At 36.2% G+C, this 22,620-nt stretch overlaps 1 protein-coding gene across 6 annotated transcripts in view; it reads right to left on the bottom strand.

The window, feature by feature from the left end:
• Nucleotides 1–22,620, bottom strand: part of LOC137249763 (zinc finger protein 558-like) — a 147,918-nt gene that overhangs the window by 80,532 nt on the left and 44,766 nt on the right. For 5 of the 6 annotated variants that reach the window (XM_067781632.1, XM_067781629.1, XM_067781631.1 and 2 more), the window contains exons 2-4: nt 16,136–16,273; nt 2,204–2,314; nt 1,806–2,129 (exon numbers count right to left, since the gene is read on the bottom strand). In XM_067781632.1, coding sequence (XP_067637733.1) covers nt 1,806–2,129; nt 2,204–2,314; nt 16,136–16,273 — 573 coding nt within the window. The remainder of the gene's footprint in view (nt 1–1,805; nt 2,130–2,203; nt 2,315–16,135; nt 16,274–22,620) is intronic. The other variant, XM_067781633.1, reaches the window with a different exon arrangement.

The following is a 22,620-nucleotide window of genomic DNA, read 5'->3' as shown; positions in this document are numbered from 1 at the left end:
ATTGATATCATCGGCCTAAACACCCGCGCTGTTAGTTCTGCTTACTCCAAGCTGGAAAAAGAAGCGGTAAAGATGGGTTTGATGGTGAATGAGGACAAAACGAAGTACCTGCTGTCATCGAGCAAAGAGTCAGCGCATATGCGCCTTGGCAACCACGCTACTGTTGGCAGCCATTATTTCGAAATAGTAAAAGACTTCGTTTATTTGGGAACCAGCATCAACACTAGCAACAACATCAGCACTGAAATCCAGCGAAGAATCAATCTTGCCAATAAATGCTACTTTGGACTAGGTAGGCAATTGAAAAGTAAAGTCCTCTCTCGGCGAACGAAAATCATACTCTACAAGTCACTTATCGTACCCGTCCTGCTATATGGGGCAGAAGCATGGACCATGACAACAGCAGATGAAGCGGCTTTGGGAGTGTTCGAGAGAAAAGTTCTTCGAAAGATTTATGGACCTCTACGCGTTGGCGATGGCGAGTACCGAAGAAGATTTAATGATGAGCTGTACGAGCTATACGCAGACATCAACATAGTCCAGCGAATTAAAACGCAGCGGCTGCGCTGGCTAGGCCATGTTATGCGAATGAAAGATGATGCTCCGGCCAAGAAAGTGTTTCTATCGGAACCCGCCTATGGAAGCAGAGGTAGAGGGCGGCCCCCACTCCGTTGGAAGGACCAGGTGGAAAACGATTTAAACTCCCTTGGTGTGACCAATTGGCGCCGGTTGGCGGAGCGAAGGAGCGACTGGCGCGCCTTGTTGGACGGCCATAACCGTTTAGATGGTTAAGCGCCAATTAAGTAAGTAAGTAAGACCAGAGACGGACTGGGACTGGTACTGGAACAAAATACATACTACCCTGTGGGACTGGCAATAAGGGATGAAGAAGAATGAGAAGAGCGTGAGAGAAGAGAAAAGAGGGAAGGAGAAGAAGATTGAGAAAGAGATAGAGTGAGACGAAGATAGAGATAGATGAAGCGAAGAAGACGGAGGGAGGAGTGAATAAAAAGATTAAGAAAAAGTGAAGGAGGAGAGGGTGGGGGATGTATGCAGATAGACCAAATTTAGGGCAGAGCAAAGTCTGCCTGGTCTGCTAGTATATTATATATTTGACCGCTTTTAATAATTTTTTTTTGACAACAATGTATGCTTTATTTGTAAACATCCTGCGAAATTTGAATCTTCTAGCAGTTAAAAAGAGGAATAAATGACGAAACCCCTTTTTTTCTAAAAATTCGTTGTATGGGGACATATTCCATAGTGGTCCGATCCGGTCGGTTCCAACAAAATTGAAAGACTCGTTTGCGTTCAAACAGGCAGACAGACGGGCATGGCTAAATCAACTCAGTTCGTCGTTACAATTTTGAGATTCGTGACAAACTTAATATACCATCTTTATTTTCATGAAATAGTTCAACAAATAATGGGAATTGGTGGGAACAGCTTAATAAAACTAGCCTGGAACAGAGAATGTGAATGATAAATATAAGATTCTGCGACGGTTGCGAATGGAAGGTGCCACACACCTGTTTTTACGAAGAAAATACAGAGGAGCTTGTAATCAGTACATATTGTTGATGCCAAACGCGAGGACGAGGCATATCACATTGATTGTACAATTGAACATTTTTACAATTATTTTTTGTATGCACCCAACTTCAAGTAATTTCTATACTTCATAGGATTGGTATATATATGTAATCGGTATATATAATATTAAGTCATAAGCCCATAACTTAGAATATTGAAAATCTCTTTATGTTCTATTAAAATTCATATGTTTTCGAGTAGCTTTAACTTACCGAAACAGTTGGCCTTCTTTGTTTAATAAATGAATTAATATCTGTATACCATTGGGGTAAATAGGTTTTTCCTTTAGATGTATAGATTTTTTTTCGTATCATCTCCGTTCGAAGCCTAGAACTCAATTTTCCAATTATTTTCTGGACGGTGCGGAAATCTTTACCGAGACCCACTTCATTAGCAATATCTCTCATTTGACTTTCCCTCGATTTAGTATATCTTGGCACGTGGGATTCTGCGTCCCACAGCTCTGGGCGCTGCTCATAGCTTTTGAATATAGCAAGTAAGATGTTTTTATCAAACGAACTTTCTAGACCAAGCATCTGTAAAAGAGAAAACAAGAAATTAGGGACTATGAATACAGTGCTTTTAAGAGGCACATTTCATAAAACTAAACCTTGACATTGGCCACATAATCAGCGTCCTCATTGCATTCTTCAGTTTTTTTCTTATCATTCTCCTCGCCCAATTCAAAATCGGAATCAGAATCAGGTTCTGATTTATTTAACTAAATGAAAAACAAGAAATAATTAATAATAAATACATGCTTTAAAATCTCTGTACATAAATAATTAAAAATAAAGGATATGTGTGTATCTAATGATGATTGCATTTAACAAAAGGGCGCATTTTTATTGCCATCTCATTTTTTCGGTTGAAAAATGGCTAAACGTCAAACCAAATCGATACAAATAGACAACCTAGGTAAATTCTTTGTATTTCTATAAATAACACAAAGCAAAAGCCACCCCCAAATTCCAACCTTCGCTAACGCTAAAACTTCATCGCCAAAAATATTTAAAACAGATTCTAGAGGTTGATAAGTGCAATACAGAGATTTATAGCTTCAAAGCTTTCGCAACGCAATTGTCACCACCGCGAAGGGGATCCTCTTACAAATATGAATATATCATACACATATTTAGCAAGCGATGCTCAAGCTACCCCAAGTTCCTCATGAAACTAGGGGTGGGGGCCGTATGGCCTAGAAGGTTTAATGTGGTCATATTAATCGTTCCCGATATGGTCAAGTTAGTACTTGTTGTTGTAGCAGTGCTTCGCCCCATCCAATAGGTGCGACCGATCACTAATTGTCATCAATATCCTCTAACGGGAGTCCAAGGAAACTTGCTGTTTCAAGCTAGTACTTCAATGGTATTTTCAATTCAATACAATTTATTTCTAAAATATTAGTACAGTAAGATTTACATCTCTTTTTGCACAAAAAAAATAACACTCAGATCCAGAAAATAGTTAAAAATAGTTGACGATAAATTAACTTAAATCAGTCAATAAGTATATTAAAACACGTAATAAAAGATAAGTACAAAGTACATTCACCCCTATTCTGCATTTCGATTACGTTCCCGTTCTACGCTCCGCTTTAATCGAAGTTTGGTATTCTGCATTACGACGGAATCGTAAAGAGAAGAGGAAGAGCAAATGATTTTTCGAAATCAGCTGTTGGTAAGGAATGTGTGAACATGGGAACAAAATAAATTAAAGAAAATTTGCAAAAAACACTGAAAAACGTTTATATTTTATTATCCACGCCATCTTGTACATTAAAAAGCAATATAATATATTGCCGCAGTGTTATATTTTTTTTAGTGAAGTGCTTTCATAATTGTAAGTGTGTTTTTGTCGTTCTTTTGGCCAATTCCCTGCCGTGGCCACCAAGTTTTGTTAAAACGGATTCCTGCACGAATATAGTTGACATTTTTGAATTTTAAGGATGCTAATTTCATTGCACTTGCCTAAAATACTTTATAAAGGTTTATTTATTCTTTCCGCAAGGATTGTTTACGTTTTCGCTTCACCTTCCTCTACGCCAGCAGCTTGCTTTGGCATATAATTGGACCCAACGAACAGATACAAATTATAATGGAATCAATAGCCGCGGCATTATTTATGGAGTTGGAAAGCAACGCATACGAAAATTGCCAGGCGAGAATGGAAAGGCAAATATTGCGAGATTTGTGTAATCCATTTGAGATGAGTGACGAATTGTAAGAAATTGAACTTAAAAGTGGTAAAGTTTAATGACTTATTTTCTTATTTAGGTTCAAAAAAAGCTTTCGACTTAACAAGGATGCTTTCAAGTATGTGTTAGATACTTTTGCGGGGCAAATACGTTCAAGGACTTCGACATCGACATGTTGTTTTTGACCTGGAAACATATAAAAAACAGTCATCATCAAGCCTTCTACGTTTCTTAACAAGTTTTACTTACATTTTTGTTAAAATTCTGTTATAAATTAATAAAAAAATAAAAAGAAAATATTTTTCCGCCAACTAATTTGCAACTTAGAAAAACGGAACTACGATCGAAATGCAGAATACAAAAAATCGAACGATTCGAAGTTGGATCGAAAGAGATTGGAACACAGAATACCAAAATTGCCAAATCGAAAAAATTCCAATCCAAGTCGAAATGCAGAATAGGGCTGATTATGTAAATGGTTCAATTTGTAAAAAGTATTTATATAGGACATCCTTGAAGTTACTTCCGTTCAATTTGCTTTTTATGCGAGCAGGTATTGAATTCCAAATTCTAACAGCATTGATGAAAAACATTCTAGTAGATTTCTTAACGTTAAAATATGGCAACATGAGGTTAAGACAGCGCTCCGATTGTGGAAAGATAAGTTTTTCATAAAGATAATTTGGAGTCTTCGTATACATTAAACGAAATATAAAGTTTCTGGCTTTTAAATAGGCAGCGATGTCAATCTCGGTAGCGATGTTCTCCATGCAGATATGTGGTCAAACCTACGTATTTCATATACATAACGCGTAATTTCATTAAATGCAATATCAACTTTATGCGCCGACTGAGATTCAAGCTTGCTATATACTAGTTCAGAGAAGGTTAGGGTAGGCAAAATAATTTGACGGGCAAGCCTCTTTCGAATATGAATTGGAGTAAATGGTGCTGACTGCCTCAGGTTACGTAGAGTAACATACACTTCGCCTACAGCTGAACTTATGTGGTTTACACAACTTAAATTTGTGTTAATAACGAAGCCCAAGTTGGTGATTTTTTGTAAAGACATACAACTTAGTTGAGTTAAGTTGAAGGCCATTTCGTGTAGACCATCGTGATATGGCTAGTAAATCCTCATTCAGCTTTACCGTTATTGCATTCATATTATCAAAACGACCAGATAGGTACAGCTGAACGTCATCAGCATATGCATGCATACTTACATGCCGACAGGCTAAAAATATATCGTTTATAAATACACTAAAAAGCAGTGCACCTAGAATGGACCCTTGAGGATCGCCACAAGTTATGGTTTTGACCGTTGATGACACTTCGCCAATCTTGACTCTTTGACACCTATCCGTTAAGTAACTCCTCATAAGACAAATAGCAACTTTACCAAACCCATAATAATACGTAAGCTTAGAGCAAAGTAGTAAATGATCAGCAGAGTCGAACGCTTTAGAGTAGTCAAGTAAACATAGGAGGGATATTTCACCTTTGTCATAAGCGATACGCAAGTCGTTCATAATTTTAACCATAACTGTTGAACAACCATGACCTGCCCTAAACCCAGATTGATAAGGGGAAAGTAGACTTTTTGCTGTAATGTGAGCCGTAATTTTTTCAGCCATTATTGACTCAAAAACTTTCGACAAGGCGGGTAGAACACTAATTGGACGAAAGTCACCCGGAGAACAGGCGCGCTTATTTTTTGCAATGGGACGTACGTAGGCAATTTTCCACGAATTAGGGAAGCAAGATATCGTAATACAATGCTTAATAATGTGCGTCAGCGTGCTGACGATATAGGGCATAATCAACTTCAAAAATCTAAGAGGTAAGCCATCTTCGCCAACAGCGTTAGATTTTATATTATTGAGGCATTTAACGACATGGAGCTCCGATACAGTTGAGAATTCGAAAGGTACGTCAGAGTATTTGCTAGAAGGATATGGAACAAACTGCAGTGTGGAACTATTATTCGAAGCACTAGATAAAAACACCTCATTCAAACTTTCAGCATTTAACGTACATTCTTTTGTACCCTTACATCTTATTCGAAGACTCTTAAAGTCTGAAGGAAGGGAGGCATCAATTTTTATCTCAAAATAACGTTGTTTTTCTTTCCTAACAATTAGAGTGATCGGTTTCTCGCTGCACGAAATAAGTCCCAATTAGATTGAGTACGATACCTCTTCTTAGTTTTATACGCTTTTGTACGAGCCTTCATGGCTTCCTTGACTCTGGAGTTAAACCATGGACATGGGTTCAACTTCTTGCAGCGGGTTGGAACATCCTGGTAATACCAACAATTATGCCAGTCTGTATTTTCCATTTCAAGGTACAATGTATTTAATTCAAGCGAGCGATAGTCTCTGTACATAAAGCAACTTCCTACGTTAGGGTCATTAAAGTGAATATCTAGCGTGCAGAATTTTAGATCGTGATCTGAAATGAAAGATATTTGGTCGAACAGCAAAACGAGGGAGGGATCAGAAACAATAAAATAATCAAGAAGGCTAGAAACACAATTGTTACCGTGCCAAGTTGGCTCTACGATGTTAACTATAGAAAGACCAGAGCTAGCCTCTTCATCCAGAAACATACTGAATCAAGCACAAGAAGGTTAATATTAAAGTCGCCGCAAATAATTATGTTATCATAGTCAACAAGCAATGAAGACAACTTTTCAAAGAACGGGCTTACAGAAACCGACTTATTAGAATCGACACGCTAAAAGAACTTTGCGAAAACGATCAGACAGTTCCACACAGAGAAATTCCACACCTTCATTGTTTGACTCACAGATGTGTTTCATATTAATGTGGTTCTTACAGTAGATCCCTAAACCCCTAAATTTTTTACCAATCCGGTCGTTTCGAATATGTCTATAATTATTTATGTTGAATTGAGCATCACTTACACTGTTATGAAACCAAGTTTCAGACACACAAATAATATCAACAAGGGAGGATTCAAAAACATACCTACAATAGTTCATCTTTAAGCTGTTTAAACTTCTCGCGTTAAAATGAACAATTTTAAGAGCGCTCTGTTGCTTACATAAAATGTTAACTAGAGCTAAGGTTGTAGTATGCAATAAATATACCAATATTTATTTTTATATAAAATATCTTTTAATATTCACTCCTAAATGTATGTTAACAATTCGTTCTAAAATTCATACCAGAATGAAAATTTTTGAAAAAAGTTTAATATAAATATAACCCTACAATACTCCCCCTTCCGGATATTTAACGTTAAATAAATTAAAAGTGACTTTCTTTTTTGTTTTTGTGTTAGGTATCTGTATTTTATCAATCATTGCTGGTTTTAAACGATCAATAGGAATAGATTTAATTTCATTATTTATCTCAATTTTAAAGTTTTTAATATCTTTTTCAATAACTCTATAACCCTCATACGGATGCTGCAAGGAATGTTTGTTTATCACACGTACAAAAACAAAATGACAATCTTTTAAATCTTTTGGAACAAAAATACCGCTAGAATTTTGACGATGTTCCAAATTTGATTTAAAATTTTTATAATGTTCACGCAAACTACTTAAAACATCCGTTGAAGTTACATTCTCTGTAGTTGAAACAAATAATTCACCAGGTAATCTTAAATTTTGGCCATAAACCATTTCAGCTGGTGTTACCGAAATATCTTCCTTAAAAATCGATCGCAAACCCATAAGCACTATTGGTAGCTCTTCATACCAATCCCTGGACCCATTCCTAGCCATTATTGAAGATTTAAGCTGTCTATGGAAACGTTCTATCATTCCATTAGCTTGGGGATGATAGGAAGAAGTCGTTATTTGATGACTTCCAAGAAGTTTCGTTAATTCTAAAAACAAGTTTGAAGTAAACTGAGATCCCTGATCCGTTGTTATTTCCAATGGAACCCCAAAACGTGAAATATAATATCATATATCAAATATTATTTTTCTTAAATTGTTTGAAATGAATGGCCTATGATTTTCTCCTGACACTTCGCACCATATATTAAAGTTAAGAACAGGAATTTTTATTAGTTTCAAATTTAAAAATGTTTGCTCTGAGGTAAGTTTGCCTAATTCACTGTCTTGTTGTTGTTTACTTTGTAAAATTTTTAAATTAATGTCCGAATTATTAATCGCTTCTACTTCAAACGCACGAGATAATGTGTCAGCTACAACATTTTCCTGTCCTTTAATATACCTAATGTCATTCGTAAACTGTGCAATGAATTCCATATGTCCGGTTTGTCTTGGACTGCGTTCTGTTTTTGAATTTAAAGCAAATACTAGAGGCGTGTGATCTGTTAAAACTGTAAATTGACGTCCTTCTAGAAGGCAACGAAAATGTTTAATGTTAAATAGCTAATAGTTCCCTATCAAATGCACTATATTTAATTTCGGATGGAGACAGTTTCTTTGAAGAGAATGCAAGTGGTTTGGTTTATTATTAAACGTCTGATGTATGACACCACCTATTGCCGTATTGGATGCATCTACATTTAAAGAAAGTTTTGCATCTTTGTTAAAATAATTTAACAATATCGCAGATGCAAACTTTTCTTTAATGCATTCGAGCGCTTTATTAGATGTATCATCCCGAATTAAAATTTTGTCTCGCCTCTTATTTGTTCTATTAATTAAATCATAGATAACTGTCGTAAACTCTGCTAATTTTGGTATATATAGATGGTAATAATTAACCATACCAATAAATTTATGTACTGCTTAATAGATTTTGGACGATCAAAATTTCGAATGGCTAAAACTTTTTCTTCCGAGGCCTAATTCCCGTTTCAGAAATATTATGTCCTAAAAAGTCAACATTTGTTACGCCAAAAGTACATTTACTTGGTTTTATATTTAAACCGTACTCTGTGAGGCGCTGAAATAGTACGCGAAGATCTTTGAAATGTTGTTCCTCATTTTCTCTTGCCACTAAGAGGTCATCAATATATGTAAAAACAAAGTCTAAACCATTAACTACTTCATTCATAAACCGTTGAAAAGTTTGCGCGGAGTTACTAAGCACGAAAAGCATTCGTACAAATGCAAACATGCCAAAAGGCGTAGTGATTGCAGTTTTATAGATATCTTCTTCTGCCATTGGAATTTGGCGATAAGCTCTTACCAAATCTAGCTTCGAAAATACTTTCTTATTTCTGCGATTCATGTTGAAGTCATGAACATGGGGCAAAGGATATCGATCAGGGACTGTTACAACGTTTAATCTTCGAAAATCTCCACAAGCACGCCAGTCATTTTACTCTTTCTTGGGTACAAGATGCAGAGGAGATGCTACCGCTGAATTGGAAGGCCTACATATCCCTGTCTTTACTAAAAAATCGAATTCAGTTTTAGCTACTTTGAATTTAATAGGGTCTAAACGCCTTGGTTTAGAAAATGGCAAATTTCCATCAGTGACTAGTCTGTGAACTGTTGTATGTCTAACTGGTTGTGAATAATCTGGTTCAGAAAATAAAGAAGGAAATTCTTTCAATAACTTTGTAAATTTGTTATCAACAGCGAAAACTTTTGGTAGCGAAACATTACAAACACATGAAATTGTGTTAACTGAAAGACTTGTTACCAGATCTACTAAGCATTTGCGTTTAACATCAACTAAGAGACCATATTTACCAGGCATGCTTAACGAACGAAGCATGCCTGATATTTACACCGAAAATCAGCACCGATAATTGGTTTGGCTATATCTGCTATTAAAAACGTGAACGGAAATTCGCGAAGCAGTCCTAAATTTATATTTAAAAGTTTTTTACCGTATGTCGAAATTGTTGAACCGTTAGCTGCCGTTAAAATAATATCTGATGACTTTTACGAATATGAAGATTTTGAAACCGGAAGCACTGAAATTTCTGCTCCACTATCTATTAAAAAATTCAATTTGTTTGTTTTATCAAAAATAAATAAGCGACGTGTAAAGGTGTATAAATTTCCGTTGTTTGTCGCCGCAACAACGGATGACTTTAGTTTTATTTATTTTTAAAAGCGCATGGTTGTTCGCTCTTCAAAGCCTGATTACCGAACTTATAATGATATTTACAGAGCCAATTTGGTTTGTCGCGAGACTTTGATCGATGTCTAGAGGGACTTCTAACACTATTCCTACTAAAAGATCGGGACCTTGAATAATTTTGACTCATCTGATTTTTAATTTCACTGATCTCTAATAATAATTTTTCAAAATTTTTACAAATAATGTTAGTTGTTTGAACCAAATTTGAAATAATTGCATTTTCGCTTTTAGAATTTGGAAAATTACTAACTGAAACTATTTCATTTTTATTATAAGCTTCCCAAATATTATCGGCTAATTCAACTAATTCACTTATTTCAGTCGAATTCGAACTAGCAAGAATAATACTTAAATTTTTTGGCAACTTCCTTATCCAAAACTTTTTAAGAATTTCCTTGCTAAAATTGTTTCCAGAGAGCAGCACTAGAGACCGATAAAAATCAGAAGGTTTACGATCTCCCATTTCTGAATCGGATAACACTCGATCTAACTTGGAATTCTCACTTAATGAGTGCCGTTCAATAAAAATTTTCTTTAATGCAGAAAATTTTTCATCTTCAGGAGGATTTTGAATAAAATCAAGAATTGTCATAATTACATCCTGCGGAAGTGCAGTTATGACATATTCATATTTTGTCCCTTCCTGAGTAATGTTCTTTCGACTAAATTGCATTTCAGCATGGATGAACCATGCTTAAGGGCAATTAGTCCAAAATTGGGGAAGTTTTACCGATGTAGCAAAAATTTCGTTATTTTGATTTACATATGGATTTGGTAAATCATTTTGATAATTTTCATTATCCAAATCAATAAGCGAATCATTTACTTGATTTCGTGGTGTAGATGTACGTGTATTATTTGATGGTGGATGAAACATTGTTAATAAAAATAATTACAAAAATTATATTATAGGAAGAAATAAAAATGTCAGGAAAGGAGCGTTTACAAAACAAAAATGTTTAATCTATTTTGATACATATACATATACATATAAATAATATTAATGCTAGATACAGCTGACCAAATATTTGTCGCAATTGTGTATTTTTTACTTATTTCGAACTAATATGTTTGTCCAGAAGATCCAAAAATTTCAAAACAAATTCTTAAGTTCCTGCTCCACACGTTCTCTGCACTCGCAAGTGAGCTGTTGTTCCTATTACATTTGTTGTTGTTTGTTCCTGCTTTCTATTGTAGTTATTTTTGTTGCTGCTTGTTTTCTTACACGATTTTGTGGTGTTATTGCTTAATGTTTGTTTGGTTGCTTTCTAGCTTTAATATATTCAGCGTTCAGTATCTCAAAAAATATTAATAAGTAATTGCACTGAGCATTTGTAAATTTTCTGCTCTTTATTTTAAATAAGTCTTTTAGTTAAATTTAGATTTTATTTTTTAATTATTTTAATTATATAGAGGATGTTATTAATAAATCGCACTGCCTATTGTTTGTATCTAATTTTTGCTTTTTAAATACTTTTTGCAATAACACATTTTTGATGAACCAATTGAGGGAATAAATCACGCTAATTTTCTAATGCCTATTTGGCTGCGTTCATTCCAGCTTGTTGTATAGATGAATCAATTGCCGTTGCCAAATGCTTGGAACGAAAATAAACTGTTACATACATATAAACCCTTGTATTAGTTGGCCCAATAGACTCGATCACTTAATAAATTGATATATCAGATTCTCCGCTTTCATTATTCGCAACATAAGACAGCATTGTTTTAGCTTCGATTTTTGATCATTCCAATAGAGCTTGTTTTTAATTAACGATGAGCGTTTTTCTTCTTGCTGTAGGTTTTTTAAAAAAAAGGCCTGGCTGATCGCCAATGTAGTATGCAAGAAATATACCACTATTTATTTTTATATAAAATATCTTTTAATATTCACTCCTAAATGTATGTTAACAATTCGTTCTAAAATTCATACCAGAATGAAAATTTTTGAAAATAATAATTTCAAAATTGAAATATAAAAAATTAACAAGAACAAAAATTCAATTTATTTAAAGTAGGTACATTTAAAGTTGAATATAAATATAACCCTACAAAGGTGTTATCATCAATGCTGGCAGTCACTATGTCACGAACTAACATACGGCAAATAAACAAAAGCAACTTCAATAGAAAGCGCGTGACATATGAATAGGGTAAACAAACGAACCACCTTTACAAAAGATAATGTATCACAAAACATACTTAAGTCTAAAAGTAAACTTAGAACACAAAAGAAGAATAAATAAAATGAAATAAAAGGGAGCGAACACATCATATCAACAAAAACTTAGTAAATGGTTTTGATCAACGACTTTTAAAGCAGGCGCACCTTTCTCTGCCCTAATATCTACAGCACCTCTCAGAGTAAATACAGATGTCAGTTTCCCTTCTCTGCGCAATTTGATGGCCTCTTGTAAAATTTTTCGTTGCTCCACTGGCAAACTCTCAAAAATTGAAAATTTTCCTTCAAGTCCCAGCAAGAGAAACTGTTGACTTATTTCGTTTTCTATAGTCACTGAAGGCTTTAAGCGTGCGATTACGATCAAGCGGGCAGTGAAACTTAACAATAACAGTGCTTCTAGTATTGTTGGTGGTGGGCTTAGTGCGAAATATATCTCTTATCTGCGGTGGTTGAAACTCAACGAAATTACACAAGAGATTGAGAATGCTCTTTAAATTATCGCCTTCCGTGTACGGTATGCTAACTACCACAGCGTCAGAGTCAAATCCGAGAAAATGTTTTTTCTTTTCCTCTTTTACATTTTCTATGTCCGCTCGAAGCTGCTGCATTTCACAATCATACCTCTGCTGTTTGGCCTCTAATGCTGCAATTCGCTGAGCAGACTCAGACAGTTTATTAGAAAGCAGAGCTACTTCAGTGTCTATCTTCTTTGTGAGTGTGTTCTCGACGTCCGTTATTTTTGTGGAGAGACTACCAAAAAGAGAATGTAGTTTTTCAGTTTGGGATTCTATTTTCTCTTCAAGCTCGCGAAGTGCTGCTAATATTGATGGTACGGCAGCACTCTCATCAAGTTTTACCGCTTTACTCGTTCGAAATTCTTTGCTTGGCCTTTCTTTGCTTGACCGTCTCTTGACTGCAGGAGTTTTTGTGTGTGACATACCTCTCATGATATACCTCTCATAATGACAACAACAAAGCCGGCAGAAACAAAGTTTGAGCTTAAACGCTAAAACTTCTTGTTGACGATGTGCTTATCAACAGAAAAAAGCAGCACCAGCTCAATAGCTAACAGATGAGACCAAAATCGTATGTAAATAGCCACAATATACCCGAAAAACTAAGCGCACAACACAGAGCCATGAAATAAACGTCTTGTCTCCAACACAACTTAACACAACTAATATACCGCAACGTACCGCAAAGGACTATCAACATCGATAACATTCCCCAAAACCTTCTGGGAGTTTCTTTAATTCCTTAATACAACAAGAACAACACCAACAACAACAACAACAGTGTCAAGTGCGCAGAAAAGTATGCAACATAAGTACCCTATGGTCACGAGTAATAATAGCCTATCGCCTACACTTTTACATAGGACTTGGGCGGTTATTCCCTATGACCATATGGTACTAAATGTTGCATGCTTTTCTGCACACTTGATACAGTTTTAGAGATCTTCGTCGATGGAGCTTTATCGTTAAGCGAAGGTGGAAGTTTGATGGAAGTTCTTTGCACCATCAACAACAAAAAGCGTAGCTTTAACACATGCTAACATACAAATTGTTTCCTGTGAAAATAATAAACTATACAAAGTAGGCATTGGGGAATAAATTGCACAACAACAAAGGCATGGCTTTGCTGAATGTTTTTGTAACAGTGCAATCATCGCAGGAGTGCAGGTTCGAATCCCACTCCCGGGAGAAAAGACTTTGAAGAGATTTACAAGGTATAATCGGAACAGCTATCGCCTTGTCCGTACTGATGTCACGTTGTTCAAATTTTTCACAAATTATTAAATAAATGTGTGATCGTTTCATAAAAAAGGCACATTTTCTGCCCTGTCAAGCTTTGACAGGGTGGATGAAGCCCTGCGAATCAGTTGACGCTAATTTTAATAAACAATTTGTTTTGGCAAAAAAATGCATACATGGCCGACACACATTTAGAGCGTAGAATGCAAAAGTGTCAGATTGTACACCGTGCAAAGGTGCCTTTTTCTTTGTTGAAACGAAATCCTAATACAAATTCATGGACTCCGAAACCACTCCTCGTCGGTGTGAGTTAGTTCCGATTTGGTCTATGAATCGATCCAAAAAAATTGCATTTTGCTCTACGGCTCGACTCGGAAATAAAAAATAAATTGCTTTTATTTGATAGAAAAACTGAAAAGAGTTAAACATTCCAAAGATTTCATCAGACGTCTTGGTATTTTTAAATTAGAATTATACTCCCTCCGAGCTGAGATTCGAGCTCGTGTTCTCAGGCTTCTGCACCCGCACGCCTACCAATATGTAGGCTATGACTGCGTCTATATGTATGCTGCTTCATTCAGGTTTTCTATTTTTGTCGTTGCTACTATTTTTACTTCATTTCATTTGCTCAATGCAGTAGAGCTCAGCTTCTCTATTTTACTCTGTGCACGAAGCTTTTTGTGTCTTCTCTTGTTTTTGTTGAGAAGCAATGCTCAGCTGTTCTGGTTATGATCTTGAATTTGGATCGCCTGTTAAAAATTTACGAAAGTATAAAAAAATTTAATTAATACACTCTGTGAGCTTTGCCCAGCTGAGTATAAAAAGTTGCCATAATGGTCATAGAGCCGTTTTCACCATCTCTAGTTAAATTAGAATTTATGTAATTCTTCTGCTATAAGAAGTTACAGTTTAGTAGGATGATACAATCGTTGAGATAGCTTCGTTTGACATTTTTGTTTTCGCCAACACAGTGTGGCCAACTCAGCACCAAGGGAGATCAAGTATTCTTCCATCTAGCCGCTCCCAATTCATTAGAGGTCTGCCGGTACGCCTGTTTCCAAATACGTGTGCCGATATGAATACTTTCTGAGTCAAGACGAGTATGATGAGAAAGTTACAAAGCGTAGCTTTTAATCATCGAGAGAGATTAAATTTATAAAAAAAGTGATACATTCAACAGAATCGTAAGCTCGTAAGGGGGAATATTTTCAAATTATTCCATTGAACATCTTCCGCTTATAACATTACTGCATTATCTTGAAGCTTCGGTTTTATTCGGAGTGTTTACAGAAAAAAAGTTGCTAATAAAATAGTTTGCTCTGAAAAGCCGCCATTTTATAAAGAAGATGGCCTTACAGAACAGAGTGAACCTAGTCTGACATTAATGTGATAGAGTATCTAGGAGCGTGATTTTGATCTTGGTCAAAACCATAACCTCCGAAATGGCGGTTATGGGGTCAGAATATACCCGCGGTAGGTATGCCTGTCGTAAGAGGCGACTAAAATACCAGATTCAAGGGGCTGTGTAGCGCAACCCTTTCAGTTTGCTAGCGCAATATATAGCTTCTCCAAACCCAATTATCAACCTCACCTATCCGTGGCGAATCCTGTTTCACTAACAGACGAGGCTCTGGCGACCCCAAGCTCCTCATGGAACTAGGGAGTGGGGAGGGAGGGATGGCCTGAAGGTTCAATGTGGCCATATAAATCGTTCCCGAGATGGGCTAGCATCTCAATGGTGCTGTGTTACCTGAGCTTACCGGATCTGTACCATCGATAACACTCCCCAAAGCCTTCGGGGAGAAACCTTATCGTTACAACAACAACAACAACACGGACAGCGCATACGTGAGTGACATACTTCACTCCAGTCAAGCGCGTACATGTACCCAAAGTAATGTTTAATCTCACGTACCGAGATTTGTGCAGGGCGGAGGATGTTATAGGGTATACACATAATAAGAGTGTATGCTTCAGTATGCTGACTACATTGACATTGTCAGCCTGAACGCCCGTGCCGTAAGTTCTGTTTGCTCCAAACTGAAAATAGAAGCGAGAAAGATGATGGATTTGTTGGTGAATGATGTACCTCCTGTCATCATATGCAGACATAAACATGGGCCAACGAATTATAACACAACGACAGCATAGGTAAACGATTTAAGGTTTGTTAGTGTTACCATTTACCGCTAGTTAGCCAATCGAAGAAGCGACTGGCGCTATTTAAGTAAGAGGTTAAAAATAAAAAAATTGCCGTCTTCGTGTAACAATTTTTCTGAAGCACTTTGAGGAATCCGATACTAACGCAGGCTTTTTTAATTATAAAACCGCTAAATAACATGCAAAGTAAAAATATACTTACAGTTTCTTCATTCCAATCGCTCATAGAATCATCCAAATACGATTCCTTAGCATCCACAGCGTCGCTCACTGCTGTCTCGTCAAACTCTATCTCAACTCTTTCAAAGGTACGCAAATTCCCGTTGTTTTCATCGGCATCCTGCAAAGAAGGACCGAAAGCTAAATATTAGAATAGAGTATATACACCGGAGCAAACTAAAATCATATACGGTAATGCATTGTAGCAAACCTCAAAAATTTGTCAGGAGTATTTTTCATGCAAATAAGCTATTCGATTTTATTACTATAGTTGTTAGAGCACATGTAATCAAAAAATATAATAGGGCAATTTATGAAACCATCAAACCTCCTGCCTGCTGAGCTCATAAACCGTGTCAAACAACGTGTTTCGTGCAAATTTCTCATCATTAAACTTACTTCTGTAAACGAAATTTATGTTGTCATTCCAGGCTTATAACTTTCCCTATGTTGGGTGATAACTCCGACACTGCTTGGTAGACTGAAATAATAACTAATCTATAAACCTAACCGCTATTAGAAGCTGTTGTTGTTGTAGCGATACAGACAATCCCCAAAGGTTTGAGTACCTGTTACGTTAGGGTAAAAAGCAACATTAATGTTCTAGCCCGACCATCTCGGGAACGATTCAATATGACTACATTGAGCCTTCTGGGACATCCCGACACCCCACCCCAGTTCCATGGGGAATTTGGGTTACCTGCTAAATATATGTTCGATCCATACATACATACTGACGATTGGATTGCGGAAGCTGTGAAGTGCATCTGATGTTGAGGTCAATGCATATGGAAAATCACGTAACAGTTGGACAAACTCGGTCCAAGCCTTGAACACTGGTTGAGCATCCAACCACATTTTTGCAACACCTTTAAGCTTATGCTGCAGAGCAAGGAGCACAGTTTAATTTTTCCACATGTACACCTTTTGTAACTGCTGATGCGTTGAAATTGTCTTCCGAACTGGATCCAATTCAGGAAGAACTCCTACCGCTTGCTGAACATTCTGCGTATGCAATACACACGTTGATAAACTACGTTTCGATAAAGGCTCAGAAATTCGACCACTTCTCTGTGCTGTTGCTACTTCTACAGAATCGACTCTATCGTTGCTTAGGCGTAATTGCAGCTTCAATACCCTTCACCGAATTTGCCAAACTCCATACTAACTCCTGTAGCCGGTTTAATGGCTGCTCCCATGGCTCCGCTGAAGAAATCTTCTCAATCTCTACCTCAATTGAACCCAACGCTTCCAATAAAGCCGCAACTTTATGTGCCTTATACTGTTTTCACACAGACGGGTTACTGAATAATAAAGGCAGTTTTCTACATTAAGACGCTTATTGAGCTCAATCTTCCCTTCAAAGTTCGAATCTATAATTATTTCATTAGTGACTAATCGAATGCCTAATGAAGTCAAAAGCACAATGCAACTCTGTTGGGGGCGTTCAGTTTCTTAGTTTTTGGTGTGTTCAGTGCTTAAAAATGTCATTTGTCAAAGTAAATGTCATTGTCTGTCATATAGCATTGTCATTTTATTCACTTGACATTTCATCATTCATACCAATCGAGCAGTTACTCATTAGAAGGTGAAATGAGATCATTAAGTTTCTGTGTGACAACAGTATTAGTCCTACAATCGCGATATCGTTTTGACACAATAGTGCGTTTAATTGAGCTACATTTAGGCTGGATAATTTTACCATCATTTTATACCGTTTACGTTTGTATAAATGTTTATAATGTGCGATACGTGCATAAGGTTTCAAATTCTACGAATTATTCTTTTGAATACGCTGCTAATGTTCCCTTTCACGTTTCAACTTTGTACAGCGTATTCCCCGAGAATTGTTGTTGGTTTTGCAACACCGTTGGCGGTTTTTGCCTGAATGTACCTTCCGTTGTACAATCGTAGCCGTTTTACACGTTAACCGTTAACCGTTTTTATTTAAAAATACTTTTGACGAGCGTTCGAACCACTTCTGATTCTGTCAAGGATGAACGCGTATCGTTTTATAAAAATTATTTATTGAAATTCGCTTGAATATCAAAATTCAATTAAACTGAAAAATTATAACGAAACCTAAATTCATATCTCGTAGTCTACTTGATAGCCTGTTATACAGTATTGTATCAAATCCTGTGACACAGTATCTTACAACATGAAACCTTCTAGGCCACACCGCCCTCCCACCCCCTAGATCCACAAGGAACTTGGGGTCGCCAGAGACCAATGTCATCTCTAAAAGAAAATTTTGCACAAATTTTAACTGACACAGGTGTCAAATTTGCGTCCACTGCTACGCTATCGCAACTCGAAAGTAGTTGACGTTTCAGTTTCCAATTACATTCCTTCCGCTGGCGTGTCTTCCTTGATGTTATTACTGCTCATGTTTCTGCCGATCCTACCGCTGCCGCTAATACTTCTGTCGTTGGTAACTCTAATAATGTCTCCACTGTTGGTGTACATGCCAATATTTCCGCTTTCGTTGTCCCTGCCAATGGTGTTGCCGCTCCTGACGTCTGTGTAACTAAAATTTGTACTGTGCTGCCATAAAGTAACTGTTTATGGATACGAATTTAATTCCAATGGTATGTGTGGCGCTAATTCTGCTAGCAAATTTAATCACAACGCTGCACAGTGTTTCATGTAGAACAAGCTAGCTGGACAAAAACAAAGTTCTTATTCCAAGAAAAGTGTAATGAGAAATGAAAGAAAACAAACAAAATAATGGAATTTTTGCTTTTTTTTGATATTTTTTCTCATATATATTGAGAAATTGAAGTAAGAAGGCAGGAGTGGCCGTAAAATGCATTGATTAATTTGCAAAATTCTTGTTGAATATTAAGCTTCATATTTCTTTTGAGTGAACACTTTTATATAATTTTTTTGATGGATTCTAAGCTCGAAGGTAATTAAAATTTTTTAATAGTAATTTTTTCGCAATTAGAGTATTTTCAATATATTTAACATTCCGTTATTAAGAAGAAAAGGTATTTTTTCTCTATATTTTTAACTTTAGGGACAAAAAATTTACATACATCCGCCGACATCCGGGCTAAATTTTACATAAGTTATAGTCGCAAGTATTCTCTAATAGTCCAAAGAAAAAACCATTGCGAATTCTTTGCACATCTATTTTTAATTTTTTTTTTGTAGATTTAGTTATCTCTACATATAAAATAGGATGTATGTACGTACCAGCTCCGACGAGATATTTGAACCTTTAAAGCTGATCTACAAACGGCAAAACCAATCCCCAGGTACAGGGAACAAACACGTAGCCATAAAACACACAAAAATAAACGCGCAAGGTCAACAAGAGCACATCAAAAGCAAAAAGGCGAAGATCACTGACTTCAACCTGCCACAACCTACCGCACCAGTCACCAAGGCATAAAAACAGGTACATACAAAGCAATCCTAATGCAGGTATAACCACACAGGAACGCTACACAAAACAACCCCATTTGGTAGCATCTACGCCAATACCTGAATGTAATATAAATACTGCGCAACTGATAACAAATCAGAACGATCAACGACACTTAAGATGGCAGCACAACAATCATCAACTATTCACCCTCAAATAAATACAAAATATGTACAGTCACTCACATAAATAAGTAGACACCCCTTTTTGGACAGTTCTTACAATCTTCGCTTTCGCAAATTTATTTTAACTAATTTCCCATAAGAAAATTTGTCACGATCTTTAACAAAAACTAAATTATATTTAAAAACTGTTTGAAAAATTCGACGAATTTTCATAAAAAATTTTAATTTTTTTTTCGGAATTTTTTAGAGTATTGAGATTTGTAGTCCATTCAATATAAGTACAATAAAGTAATATTCTTAAGTCCTTTAAATTTTTTTGGATCTATGTCACTTATTCACATTAGTTACTGTATATGAAATAAGCAAATGTATGCATATGAAGTGAAATTTTGGAAAAAAAAATAAAAAAAGAACATATGCCTGAAAAAAATGACGTAGTTGTATTAATGACTACATATGAAACGGAAAATCTCATAAAATAATTTTGTCCAGCTAGCTTGTTCTACACGAAACACTGTGCGCTGATAAAAATGTTAAAGCAGGCAAAGCTATTAACATTATCGTTAATCGTGTACGCGAAGAATTATCCTATTCAAGAAAACATATTAAAGTTGCTACTTTGAAAAAACTTTTGAGTGAATTAGAACAAGCCACAGTAGGGATTGCAGTATATACTCGTGTTTGTGGTACTGACAAAAATATTTTGAAGAAATAATGAATACGCTAAACGCCAAGGGCATTTCTTTCTACAATATCTGCAATTACATATGAGCAACTTTGTGAACAGCTTATTAATGAATTTGACAAAAATGTCAGCCGTTAAGATGTACATAAAATGTTGCGTCAACGACGTTGGCGAAGAATAATAAATCTCTTCATTACAAATTCTGGGGATTTCTGATATTTATGCACCTTCTGCTAACGTTCGAATCGCTAAACTGTTGAATAAATCACTCCAATATTCAGTATTACAAACTGGTCTTTATTTAGATTACTTTGGGCGTAGTACTTCACAATTATACTTAACAACCAATAGCGTGCTTAAATCAAAACTGATTACTGTTTACTCAGCTTGCGCTGCTTTTATACTCTCAGTTGCTTCGTTCGCACATTACTCCTAAGGTTTAGACGTTTCACCTTCTAGACCTTTTGTATCTCCTGCTTGGTTACCATCTATATACATGTATATTTGTAGTTTATGTTATGTGTGAGTAACTACTTCGGCTGATGATTACATGTGTTTGTGAGATATCTCTTCGTTGCCTTGTATGTATGTATGTGTGTAAATGATGATTGATTTGTTCATGAACACAAGAGTGGCAGCTTGCTTTATTGTTTTTGTCTTTATTTACTAACAACATAGTGATGCTAAAATTCGCCACACTATATTCTATGTACGCAAGCAATTGCAAAACGTTTCAATTTATAATTGACGGTTTGGGGAATAATGTTTCCAATATAAACCTGCTTTTAAGTGCTCGCACAATCAGTGGGTTGAAGATGTTGGTATCGCGGTATGAAAGAAACCATTTAAGCCGTGAAATAGAGGAAGTCACTGAGCTACCGTCTCGGTGAAGCTGATAATAAATGGCATACAAATATCTGTTTAAATTGCTCGCAAACGGGACATATAAAGCCCGACTGCCCGTACCCAATGAGAACAAAAAGGATCTAGTTTCCGGTGCCTAAAAATGGGTCATGAACATTGTTCATATTCAAATCCCAATTACAATTAGCGACTTTGAAGACATAGATCATAATGAAGTTGAAGGCGCTTTTAATGAATGTTCCAAAATAAAGAAAAAAATGTAATAAGCATATTTCCCTTTTTGATACCGGTAGTCCGGTTAGTTTGATAGGTTATAATTCCAGCAAACACGATCTTTTAAGGTCTGTCGATGATAAGCCGAATTTACCTTTAAAAAGGGATTTCACAACAGAGGTGTAGATGCTAGTAACATATTTTGTATTGATATTTTTTCCGAATTGCCCGAACGATATATAAATCTTAGATTATATAAAGCCAACACATTAATACTTACTTACTTACTTAATTAGGGGCTGAACCGTTTAAACGGTTATGGCCGCCCAACAAGGCGCGCCAGTCGCTCCTTCTCTCTGCCAACCGGCGCCAATTAGTCACCCCAAGGGAGTTTAAATCATATTCCATCTGGTCCTTCCAGCGGAGTGGGGGCCGCTCTCTACCTCTGCTTCCATAGGCGGGTTCCGATAGAAACACTTTCTTGGCCGGAGCGTCCTCTTCCATTCGCATAACATGGCCTAGCCAGCGCAGCCGCTGCGTTTTAATTCGCTGGACTATGTTGATGTCTGCGTATAGCTCGTACAGCTCACCCTTAATCTTCTTCGATACTCGCGATCACCAATGCGTAGAGGTCCATAAATAATTCGAAGAACTTTTCTCTCGAACACTCCCATCATCTGATGTTGTCATGGTCCAAGCTTCTGCACCATATACAGTGGCTCATAGCTTATTTCATGGAGCTACAGAAAAAAACTGTAGAGCTATATAAAAAGGAAACTAGTGACGATGTCAAAAAAATACAAATGCACAATTTTAATAAAAATATGCTTTTATTTGAACAAATACTTAATTTTCATGTGTTTACACGTTTTTGCTAATTATTTAATAAAATCTAAAATTATCTCAAAAACTTAGCCCACAGCTTATTTCGTGCACTGCGCCCTGCCTTAGAAAAAATTACTTTGTTATTTAGTTTAGTACCTAGTTCTTCATTTACACATTTTACTGGAGGTGTTAGGACTTAACGTCATATAGCTCCTTACCAATTTTCATTATCATACTTACTAATCCAGAGATATGCAGTATGATATATTCCATTTGTATGGGAGGTGCCACACCCCCTTTTTCTCAATTCCACATTTTCCTGG

The sequence above is a fragment of the Eurosta solidaginis genome, chromosome 4, assembly GCF_040869045.1.
Source record: "Eurosta solidaginis isolate ZX-2024a chromosome 4, ASM4086904v1, whole genome shotgun sequence".
In the NCBI taxonomy this organism is placed as follows: Eukaryota; Metazoa; Arthropoda; class Insecta; order Diptera; family Tephritidae; genus Eurosta; species Eurosta solidaginis.
This window is presented reverse-complemented; position numbering and strand designations above follow the sequence as displayed.